The sequence below is a fragment of the Alligator sinensis genome, unplaced genomic scaffold, assembly GCF_000455745.1.
Source record: "Alligator sinensis unplaced genomic scaffold, ASM45574v1 scaffold1931_1, whole genome shotgun sequence".
Lineage (NCBI taxonomy): Eukaryota > Metazoa > Chordata > Crocodylia > Alligatoridae > Alligator > Alligator sinensis.
In genome coordinates, this window is record NW_005842866.1 from 427,432 (window position 1) to 439,751 (window position 12,320).

The 12,320-nt window shown below is 48.4% G+C and overlaps 1 protein-coding gene across 1 annotated transcript in view; it reads right to left on the minus strand.

Annotated features, from left to right (window-relative positions):
• Positions 1-12,320, minus strand: part of LOC102386217 (disintegrin and metalloproteinase domain-containing protein 20-like) — a 78,156-nt gene that overhangs the window by 15,525 nt on the left and 50,311 nt on the right. Inside the window, exon 15 of the mRNA XM_025191870.1 lies at positions 8,484-8,589. Coding sequence (XP_025047655.1) covers positions 8,484-8,589 — 106 coding nt within the window. The remainder of the gene's footprint in view (positions 1-8,483; positions 8,590-12,320) is intronic.

The following is a 12,320-nucleotide window of genomic DNA, read 5'->3' on the forward strand; positions in this document are numbered from 1 at the left end:
AAGTCACTCTGCCCGAAGAATCACCAAAGCAACTCCACTAGGGCTGTTACGGCATCTAAGGTGCCCCAATGGTCGCAGTGGCCTTGGGACTGACTTGACTTGTCTCTCTGCTTGCGAATCCTACTTAGGTGCTGGTGTTTTCAGCCATGAAGAGCTGTTGTGTGTGGTTCAAGCAGGAGCTCATCAGTTTTGAGGCAGTTAAACAGAGGTAAGTGAGAGAGCACAACAAAGTGGGGCACCAACTCTGCAGTCCTCTAGGTACAAGGAACGAAGCTAGTCCTGAATTTGTTTCCTACTCTAACTAGGCTACATTAGGCCACCACTCCTACTGTCTTTCTCTATTCAATGATCCGGTATGCATGGATGAAAAAAGCTAGTTATTCTACAATAAATGAGTTCCTCCAAACTTGCATCATCCATCCATATATTGTGTACGTGGCTGTGTATAGGTACCCCACTCGCTGAAGGCTGAAGTTCAGCAGGTTCACCTGAGCTGTACACATGCCACAGGGCGCAGACTCACTTCCCTGTAGACAGATGAGTAGCACTTATGCAGCTAAAGTTAGCCATGTAGTGACACTTGAGGCCGCTTATGCAGATTTTAGACCTTACTTCCATACCCCGCAACTCACCTTGCCCTTCTGAGCAGGCTAAAAAGTCATGGGCTTCTGCCACTCACGCTCATGCAACTCTGCCCAGGTCCATGTGCAATGCCACCGAATAAAAACAACTAGTGTCCGCTCGACACCAGAGGAAGACTAGCCTTTTTTAGTCCCAGAGCCTAGTAGTTAGGGCATTTACCCAGGTATTGGACAAACTGGCCTCTATACCCTCCTCCACCTCTGTTCCCAATAGGTGAGAAGCTGTCCCACTGTGACTATCCATTTAACTCAATGGTTACTCAATATAAACTGCAGAAACATCATTAGGGAGTGCACAGGTGTCTCCTGGTGATGGGAGGAAGAGGAGAGAAGTTCAGTGTTGAGGAGTTTAAAGAGTTTTAAACACAAAGAAAACTGCCATCTCAGGTCCTAAACCAGTGGTTTTCAACCTGTGGTCTGTGCACCCCTGGGGGTCCGCAGACTGCGTCTAAGGGGTCTGCGAAAGATGACCACGATCAACTAAAAGTATGTGAATGCCCACACTTACAATGCAAAGGGGTCCGCACCTCCATCTGAAATTTCCAAAGGGTTCTGCACCTCCATTTGACATTTTTTAGGGGTCCGCAAATGAAAAAAGGTTGAAAACCCCTGTCCTAGACAATACCTGTGGACGGGCCGTGTAAACAGATCTGCTCCAAGAAAATGTTGGCATTCCCTCAGCTGATGGGGGCTGGTGATGTGGAATAAAATGAGCCTTCTTAGTCACCAGGCCAATTATTAATATAATTGAGCATCCTTCCGGGAGAGGCAGATGGCAACACAGATGATCTGTGGCACCATTTGGCATAGCTGGGCTAGGTCAGCAGAAGCTGGAAAAGGCCTAGAGATTTCATTCAGGGATCACTGAGAACAAGCAACATAAGTTGGTGTATCGTGTCACGTCTGTGCATATCCTAGGCCAACAGAAGTTGCAGATCATCAATGTTAAAGGATGTCAAAGTACCCTACAAGTGGGGACTAATAATGTTCGGGGCGTTTTTAATCAAGATTCACATCTGAGGCCATATAAGCACCCGCTGTTCTGGAGCTGGAAGCTGGAGAGAGATTGTCGGGTCTTGTCCATTCAGGTGGCAAATGGATCCCAGAGTAACAATGATTGTGGTAGGGTTGTCAGGTCCTTACCTGTGCCACTGGTTTTGAAGTTTGCGGGCTTCACAAGTGCTGAAGGGGCTCCAAAATACAGCTCTGTACATTCATCATTCTGACATGCAGCTTCTGCCTTGCTAGTCTTGGTCTTGGCCAACGGGTAACCACAAAGTCAAGCCAGGTAAAGAACAGGGCCCAAAGTACCTATCCCAGAACTGGGCTTCTCACTCCCTGCAAATATTCTGAGTTCTTATGGTCCGTAAATGCTTGGATTGGGAATTGAGCCTTCACCAAATGGCCTCGCCACTCTTTGCAGCTCGCCTTGATTGCCATCGGCTCTCTGCCCAGGTTATCAGATTTGTGTTTTGCGGAGTCAGTTTCCAAGAGAGAAAAAGGCCTATGGATAGGAGAGGTTCTGCGGGCAGGGCAGCTGTAAGAGAAGAGCTCCCACATCTTAATCCTGTGTTACAGGGAAGGGCTTAGCAGGGTCCAGTTGTGTACCGAATGAGTCTGAGGCGAGTGCTTGTCTTAACTTGAGAGGGATCTGGGCTGCCAGAGACAAGTTAAAGTGAACTTCCATTTCAAGTCGTGTGGTTATAAGGGCCGCCGGTTGTGAGAAATACTCGAGAAACTGCAAATCCCGAAGAAATGAAGTTATTGAGCAGTGACTGGAGTTCCTTATGATACACTGTCTGCATTCGCACCTGTGCAGGTGTCTCATACCCCTTGCGTAGACTATAGTGCTTTCTGCCTCGGCGGTATCTATAAAAGATGCCCTTCCCTTGCTTTTTGCTGTGACCCCCAGCTGAGGGGGGGATTCAATGCAATGTGCAGTTTCCACTCTCTGGTTTCCTCCAAGCCATGGATCAGGGACATGTATAGTACTTGGAACAGTTTAAATGAGGTTTAAATCTGAAGCAGACAGACATATACACTTGTTAAACCAATCTAAAGCTGCAGGGAATGGTCATAGAGCAGGGGTGGACAAAATGTGTCCCGGGGGCCGGATGCAGCCCGCCAGGCCATTCTATCCGGCCCACAGGGCCCCTAAAAAATTTAGAAAATGAATATTTATCTGCCCCTGGCTGCCTGTCATGCAACCCTCCATGGCTTGCCAAAACTCAGTAAGTGGCCCTCTGCCCAAAATAATTGCCCGCCCTTGTCATAGAGTCATAGAGAAGTAGGACTGGAAGGGACCTCCAGAGGTCACCTAGTCCAACCCCCTGCCGGAGGCAGGGTCAGCCCTGTCCAAACCATCTCATACAACCATAATCTAAACTCTACATAAGACTGCCATCGACCCTGACACAACACAAACCTAACTCCCGAACCTGCTACAGGTAAAGCAGGGGGACCACAGCAGCCAATGTCTTGCTTCTATAAAATGTTGTTAAATACATGCTTGAGAGATCCCAGGCAGCGGCCACAGTCCCCGTTACAGATGAAGGCAGCCCTCCCCACTTCAGTCTGTACCAGTCTGACTGGGGGGGAAATCCCTTCCTGACCCTAAATGCAGGGGCAGTCTGACCCTTAGTGGAGGAGCAAGACCCTCTAGCAAGGACCCTCTAGCTTTGGTGCCAGCAGGAGCACCGGCACAGCCCAGTCACCATCCCCAGCCTGGGCTGCAGCCAGCACCCAGCACCTCTGGGAAGACTTAAAAACACCTTGACATACAGCAGAAAAGGAGGAGAAGGGACAGCCAGCAAAGCCCAGAAGCCTGGGAAATCCCCGTAGCAGAACACAGGCATTGCTACACATAGATCATCCCCGACCAGAGGCTGTCCACCCTCTCCTTGAACCACTCCAGTGATGGAGAGTCCACCACTTCCCCAGGTGCCTGTCCCACTGCCTCATAGCTCTAACAGTTAGGAAGTTTTTCCGGATATCCAATCTAAACTTAGTATGCTGCAACTTCCAGCCACTGGTTCAGAAGTGCACCTGGAAAATGAAGTACGCTTTTGAACTGGTTCGCTATGAACTGGTTTGGTGTTATGTGCGGACACTAAGCATTCTCTGACATGGAGCTAGTTGACTCTCAAGGCATCCCACACTGCATCACTCCTCACCTTCCCTCTTCTCCTCTACTGCTGCAACATTCACCCCGATATAGCACTCTGCTTTCTGACGACTCTTCTTTCTATCAATCAGCTAACAACCCTACTACACCGCAACCCCTCATGCTGCCTTGCCCCAACCTCTGGGAACCAAAAAGCATGGTCAACTGCAGGTGACTTAAGTTTACTGAACTCATGTTTAGGAGAGAAGAGAAAGCAGAAATGTGAATGTCCCAAGCTGCAGGTCACCCACCCTCTAGGAACTCCAGAGCATGTGTGCAAGCACCACCACTCACTCAATGTGAAGCATGCTGGAGTGGGTGCTCACTCCCATCCCTGGTCTCAAAGGGCCTTTGTACACACCATGTTTTTTTCCCTTTCTCGCGCTGCAGCAGCGTGACTGTTTGCACAAGTGGGTTTTCTGGATGGTTTAAAAGTCTGGTGCATTAAAATAAAACTCCTTGGATGTAGTTTAGTTTGGCTTGCAACAAATTAAAGCATTACACCCGTGGATTTGTTGCGTGCAAACACAAAGGCACCCAAAGACATGTAATGAGCCTCTTTGTTCACCAGATGGTGCTGCGACTTTTTTGTAGTTCACCCCTTTGAATTGCTTCCACTTTTGAATTGCTTCTGCTTTTGTTCTTTCTTGTGCTGTTTGCCGTCTCTGTGCTCCCACAGCTGCATGGTAGGACACAGGGTGGAGGGGCCCAGGCTGGTGGGGCAGTGCTGGACTATCCCGCTCTCCTGCAGTGCTGGCCAGGGACTGGGCTTAATTAGTTTGAAAAGCAAATGCATGCAAACACAGATGTGACACTCCAAATCTTAATTCGTTTGAAAATCTACTGCATGCAAATATTGATGCAATGCTCCAAAATGAACAGGTTTAAATTTTATAAACTTATTTAATTTAATGAGGATTAAACCCTGTGGTGTGTGCAGGCACCCAAAGACACAGTACTTTGCACAACTGTGAACCCGTTCCCCATCAGTGCCATTCTGGAAGAGTTCAATTGTTATGTGTGTCTGCACACACCAAGTCCTATATTACTTATGACTTTGAGGAAGGCAGGATTCGAAGAGCTCTAGTGACCCGTAAGTAACTTTATTTTCTTCTTCATGCACATTCTCATTGTGGGCGATTTCAAGACCCACATTGACACAGGTGAGTCTTGGAGCCCTCCTATTTGAACAGTGTTGGATAGACTAGAGACCCAGTGCCCCAACACTGTCTTGCTAAGGTTTCAGCAAAACTTTGGCTCAAGAAGCTTCTGGCACCATCATTTAAAGAGGTTTCTACTTCTAACAACGTTCTCTCCCCACTCCCTTACTGGAAGATAGCACTATGCCCAGTTGGGCTGCCAAAAGTTGAATGAGCAAGGAGCTTCAAGGCCCTCGCAAATCATGTTTCAACGTGTTGACTACAGATGAAAACATCTGGGGAGACTTTCTAAATGATTGGATGCTTTGAAGGTAATAAGTCAGTGCCTTCTTCACATCAAATGACTACAGGAAAGCCTCTGCACAAGAGAAGTGAGGCTGTGGGAAGAACAGTAACACATGAGAAAGTACACGATGATCTTGGTTAGGAACGTGGAATTGAGTCTCCAGTTACTCTGTCTGGGTAAAAAACAGCACAGAAGGGATCTACCACGATCACTTGGACTTTGTCTGCTCATCTAGCTGATGTCATTACTACCAGCAAAGCCATTTTCATGGAAAGTATAGTGGAGAACTCCTTCTCATTAGTTCAAATGTCTCTCATCAAGAATGTGAGGGCCAAATTCAAGTTCCATGAGACCCCTGCAGAGTTAGGGAAGCTATCCAAAGCAAAAGGCATCCTTCCCAAAATGGAAAGCACCCTGTTCAAATTTGTGGATGACACTAAGATACGGGGAGAGGTGGGCACGCTAGAAGGGAGGAATAGGCTACAACTAGCTCTGGACAGGTTACAGGGGTGGGCAGATGAGAATAGGATGGGATTCAGTACTGACAAGTGCAAGGTGCTGCACCTGGGGAGGAAGAACCAGCAGCAGACTTACAGGGTAGGGGACTCCCTTCTCATCAGTGCAGAGGCAGAAAAGGATCTTGGAGTCATTATTGATGCCAAAATGTACATGGGCCGACAGTGTGGGGACGCGGTCAGGAAGACCAACCGTACTTTGTCGTGCATCCACAGATGCATCTTGAGCAGGTCCAAGGAGGTGATCCTCCCCCTCTATGCGACACTGGTCAGGCCGCAGTTGGAGTACTGCGTCCAGTTCTGGGCGCCGCACTTGAAGGAGGGATGTGGCTAACCTTGAGAAGGTCCAGAGGAGGGCCACTCGCATGGTGAAGGGGCAGCAGGGCAGGCCCTACGAGGAGAGGCTACGGGACCTGAACCTCTTCAGCCTCCACAAGAAAAGGTTGAGAGGGGATCTGGTGGCTGTCTACAAACTTACCAGGGGGGACCAGCGGGGAATGGGAGAGACCCTGTTCCCCCGAGCGCCTCCTGGAGTAACAAGGAATAACAACTACAAGTTGATTGAGAGTAGGTTCAGGCTAAACATCAGGAGGCACTACTTCACTGTCAGGGCGGATGGGATCTGGAACCAACTTCCAAAGGAAGTGGTGCTAGCTCCTACCCTGGGGGTCTTCAAAAGGAGGCTGCATGAACACCTTGCCGGGATTGTTTGAACCCAGTGCTCTTTCCTGCCATGGCAGGGGGTCGGACTTGATGATCTGCTCAGGTCCCTTCCGACCCGACCAACTATGAAACTATGAAAGCATGCCTTAAATGTGGAAAATAGGAGAGCACACAAACTCTGACAGGTCAAATGTAAAAGCAAAACCAGGCAGGCCGAAAAGGGGATTTGAAGAGTGTCTTGCAAAAGATGCTGAAGTGAATAATAGAAACTTTTAAAATATAATATTTACTTGAGGGCTACATCTCTACTATTCTCCCATAAGTGAGACAAAAGCACAAAGGACACTTCAGTAAGAATCACACGGTGGTAATCTAATTTAAATTGTGCAGAGAGGAAAAAACATGAGAAACGGTCATCAAAATGTGCCAGTGGTAACTGAATCAAGGTAAAATCAAAGCTTAACTTAGACAATCTGGGGTAGTGCTGGTACTCAGGAAAACCAAGTAGGATCACAGGAAATGAAGGCTGAAAGGGCCCTCACCAGGTCATCTAGTCCAGTCAGTGCCAGGTCAACGCCTGGCCCTCATGAAGTTCCTCCCCATCTCCAACCTCAGTTTCCCCTGCTGAAGCTTGAAGCCATTGCTCCTAGACCTGTCCCTGATGGCTACAGAGAAAAACCCATCTCCATCCTCTCTATAACCCCCCTTCAGGTATTTGAAGACTCTTATCAAATCTCACCTCCATCTTCTCTTCTCCAGACTAAATAACCTGAGTTCCTTCTACCTCTCCCAGGCCTGCAATCATTTTTGTTGCGTTGTGCTGGACTCTTTCCAATCTGTCCATCTTTTTTGAAGTTTGGGGCCCAAAAGTAGACATGTTGCTCCAAGCGAGGCCTTACTAGTGCTGAATAGAGCAGAAGAATCACTTCCCTTAATTTACAAGTGACACCCCTGTTAATATAAGCCAGGACGCTCTTGAGATTTGGGGAGGGGGTCTGCAACAAGAGCACGCTGTTGGCACCTTTGAGCCACTATCAAAAAATAAAAGCTAGATAATAAGCTTCTTTATAGGAGAAGGAACCATCCTTTAAATGTAAGGCTGCATGACTGTATGCCTGGCATTTTTCTATGATTCATAGATTCATAGATGCTTGGGTCAAACGGGACCTCAACAGATCAAGTCCAACCCCTGTCTGGGCAGGAAAGAGCGCTGGGATCAGATCATTTCAGGTCCAATCTGACATTTTAAACAAATATATTTTTGACTAGGGATGGCTGAGATTTTTCTGGTTGTGCTGATGACCTCAAGCGTCTCAAAATACCTACAGACCTGCCAACTGGCTGTGTGGATGCGGTTTGGGAGTTGTGGCCTTTCGAAGTCTGAAATTGCTGGAAAGGGCAAGTTTGCGCAAAAGTCACCAGCGACCTGAGAAGGAGAAACCCCCATCCTGATCCACCAAGAGATCCCTGAGAAGACATTTTCAAGGAGGACGAACCAGACAAGCCACCGTCTTTAAAACCCGGAGGAAGGGAAAATCCATTTGGTTGGCTGCTGGCATGTTGGCTTCAAACCACGGCTTGCGTGCCTACAACGGCTGTTGCCACGACTCTTGATTGCACATAATGTCATGTAATGCCACCATGCCAGCCAAAATATCCTTACTATTTTTGCCCACTTGACTGGCCACCAAGGATTAGTAGGCCAGCAGCACTGATACGCCGATAACTGCTGGCCAACACCCCACCTGTCAACCCAACCTGGCAAAGCTGAGAGGGCACCAGGTCATCTCTTCTACCACGTACTAGCTTCCGGAGAAAGACTGAAACCACCAGATTTTCCACAGCCAGCTTTCTTACATAAATACAGCGTGTTCAAAATTTAAAACAGCAAACTGCCCCCATCAAAACTATTGACGGCAAAACTGGAATGCCTAAATGAATGGAAGCGGTCTCTCTCTTTGGCTCTGTTACTTTTTAAAATGAGATTTTTTTTTTTTTAAATCTAAGACAGTTTCTTGGTGTGTTGCTTCCCATGAGATAAAACACGCTGCCTACCTCATTTTGCATTTCTTGAAAAACATCCCATCCCTACCACAGTGGCCAGTCCGATCGCCTTTGGTGTTCACATTTTCATAACAAAAGGCGGGGGCTTTTTCTGCCTCTGTAAGGAAAGAAATAAAGCCAAAAAGGTAAATGACAGGGACTATTCGAGTAAATGCACCATTCACGTTCCTATCAGTCATATCTGAAACGATGAAACAAAGACGGTGGAACCAGAGTTCTTGGTCATGCAACCGGCATATTCCTGCTCCTTTTCCATGTTGTGGTGCAGTGCAGAGAGTGGCACCTTTTGGCAGCAGCACTCGCGGGCTCCCCCCATCCCCAGCACCGCTCCTGGACTGTCTGAGGATGGGGCAGCATGGTATTCCACCACCTCTATGCCTTCCACTATCTGCTCCGACTTCCAGGTTGTGCATGGGACCATCAAGAAACAGGGAAAGGGGTGCAGGGAATGAATATGCAGAATCCACCTTGAAAAACTCTGGTTCAAGGCAATTCACTTCCAGGTCCTCCTCTGTATGGTCCCCACTGTTGCTACAGTTTGACATGAACTACTCCCTGTAGAAGAATGTGAACATAAAGTCCCTATTAAAGATGGAATTGAGTGCCCTGCCAATTTACGTCTCTGATCTGAATTTGTTAAGTCCAAAGCATACTGTTTTGCAAGCGGAGGCCAGGATGCAGTTCTCGAGGTCGCTATGAAAAGCATACCGGTACGTCTAAGGCTCATTATCAAAGCTTCCTTTAGCAAAATGTGACAAAAGGGGACAGATGCTGATGTGAAAAGAGGCAAACAAAGTCATTCTGAGTGTCTAAGATGGGGCGGGCAATTATTTTGTGCAGAGGGCCGCTTACTGAGTTTTGCAAGCCATCGAGGGCCAAATGACAGGCAGTCCAGGGCAGATAAGTATTAATTTTCTAAATTTTTTAGGGGCCCGGCAGGCCGGATAGAATGGCCTGATGGGCTGCATCTGACCCCTGGGCCACATTTTGCGCCCCCGGTCTAAGATATAACCACTTGCCCATTTTTTCCCTATCAGCACAGAAAATGAATTAATTAGGGGCACCACAGCTTTGTTTAATCTGATTTTAAAAACACTGCTAAGTCAATAGCGTAAAATCTGATCAGCACTCAAGGAAGGAAATAGGAGTGGGGCCTATCAAAACCTGGCCTGACTGAGCAACACTGAGTTGGGGGTTACCCCTGAGGGCACGTCGTTTACTTATTCTGCTAGCACATATGGATAGGATGAAAGTTGTTTTAGCAGAGAGGTGAACTAAAGCCATTGTCTCAAATACATGCTTAATTAGCTGCTTGAGAACTATATTAAGGTCCCATGCTTGACGAGGATCTTGATGTCAGGAGTGGAGAATCCTAATCAATCCATTCACATTCATCTCTAACTCATTTGTATTCTCAAATGGGACAGCTACAGATGCAAGAGTGAGATGCTGATGTAGCTTGTGGATGAATCTTAATTGCCGTTATGGAGTGACAGGGCAGCAGAGGTAGGGACTACATTATTCCATTTGAAGCTATGACATCTGCAAGTTGATTGTTTCCATGAGTTAAATATGACGTGTTGTACCTATAGCAACCAGAGAGAAGTATACTGATTTCTCCAGGGTCTGCAGGTATGAGACATGGAAAGCCAAGGCGGGCATGGCGATCAAGCTGGCAACCGAAATAAAGGACAACAACAGGTCCTTCTATAGGTGCATAGGGAGTGTGAAGAAAACTTACCCAGGTCAGCAGAGAGGCGGCGGGACACCGTGCTGGCAGTGGAGCATGGCGTGAACAAAGATCAAAGTAAGATCAAAGTAAAAAAGTGGAGCCGGGAGGAGCCAGAAGTGGCTCTTGCGTCTGCCTGGGTGCGCTTTATAAAAGCGTGCCGGGGCAATTGGCACCAGGATAAAAGACCTGGCAGGAAAGAAACTGGGGGAAGGAGGAGGAAGAGGAGGAGCAGAAGTGGAAGCAGCCGCAGCTGCAGCCACAGCAAGAGCGTCCCTGGCCAGCTCAGAGGAGTCTGGGCGCTTAGAGGTTCCCAGTGTGGGAATGTGGTGGCTCCTGTGGAAGGGGAGCATGGTGGAGACCACGAGCTTCCCAGGGATCATTTACAGACCCGGTGTGGATGGAGGATGGCAGCAGTGACTGGGACGTCGGCAGGGGCAACAGGGACAGCACTCTAACGGGGAAGGTGAACATCAGGTACCGGACTTGGGGAGGAAACGACGTGGCAAGTGGGGCTGAATCCTGGGCAGAATCAGATGCCGTGTAAGCCAGGAGGAAAAGGGGGCTGCAGGAGACGCTTGGCTTAGATATCACCAGTGACCAACTACTGCAAGCCCCTAAGGCACCGAGCGCCAGGGAGGGTCACTACATCGACCCCAACGAACAACAGAACGGTTGGTGTTAGGCGGGGTGTAGGGGAGGCAGAGCCCCAAGAAGACATATCGTGAGGATGACCGAGAGGAGGTACTTTGGGAGGCAGGACCAGACATCGTCCTCCCGATCAAAACCTATTTACCATCAGAGACGTGGCAGGAAAGACCCCTGAGGCAACTGACCCAAGGTCACCCCTGATAGGCTGGCTGTGCAGTCCAACAAGCCACAGCACAGTTCAAGAAGAGCTTGGACGCACAGAAGGTTACAGGGAGCAAGAAAAAATTGAGCTCCCCTATAGGCCTCCCTACTGAATACGGAGGGGCAGCTCACAGTCCATCCCCATGAAAAGGCAGAGCTCCTAAATATATACTTCACATTGGTATTCCTGAAATCAAATGGGGGATATTCACCTGTCCAGAGGCCCACGGTATATGGGGAAGATAACAGACTGCATGAAATCAGTCCCAAACAGGTGAGGGTACTCTTAGAGCATTTGGATGTTTTCAAGTCTGCTGGAGCAGATGATCTGCATCCAAGAGTCCTGAAAGAGCTGGCTGAGCTTATAGCAGGGCCACTGGCGAAGCTGTTTGAAGAGTCGTGGAAATCGGGAATGGTCCTGAACAACTGGAAGAGGGCCAATGTGGTACCTATCTTTAAGAAAGGGAAAAAGGATGATTCTGCAAACTATGGCCTGGTCAGTCTGACTTTGGTCCTGGGAGAAATTTTTGAAAAATTTGTCAAGGTGGCCATCGATTACAAGCTGGCCACTGGTGGGGTATTGAGAAGCAACTGGCATGGCTTTGTCAAAGGTAGATCATGCATGACAAACTTGGTGTCCTTTTATGACCAGGCAACTAACCATCTGGATGAGGGACATGAGGTTGGCGTCATTTACCTGGACTTCAATAAAGACTTTGACTCTGTTTCCCACGAGATTCTCTCAACTAAATTGGAGGGTCCTGGGCTGGACCGGTCTACAGTGGGCTGGGTGGGCAACTTGCTTAGAGGCCAATCCCAGAGAATTGCAATTAATGGGATGGCCTCATCCTGGAGGACCGTCTCCAGTGGTGCCCCCCAAGGATCTGTGCTTGGACCTGTACTCTTTAACATATTCAGTAATGACTTGGATGAGGGAGTGGAAAGCTCGATGATTAAGTTTGCAGATGATACTAAGCTGTGGGGAAACACGGGCGTATCAGGGGAGAGGGTAAAGATCCAGGATGACCTTGACAGACTGGATTTATGGGTGGAACGGCATCAGACGAGGTCAAATCAGGAGGCTTGTCAGTGAGGCCCTAAGGGACCGTGACTACAGGGAGAGGGGAGTTCAAGAGGAGTGGTTGCTCCTCAAGGGAGCGATCCTCAATGCACAAACTAAGTCTATTCCATCTCGGAGGAAAGGCAGCAAGAGGGCACAGCAGCCCCCCTGGCTCTCCAGGGACCTA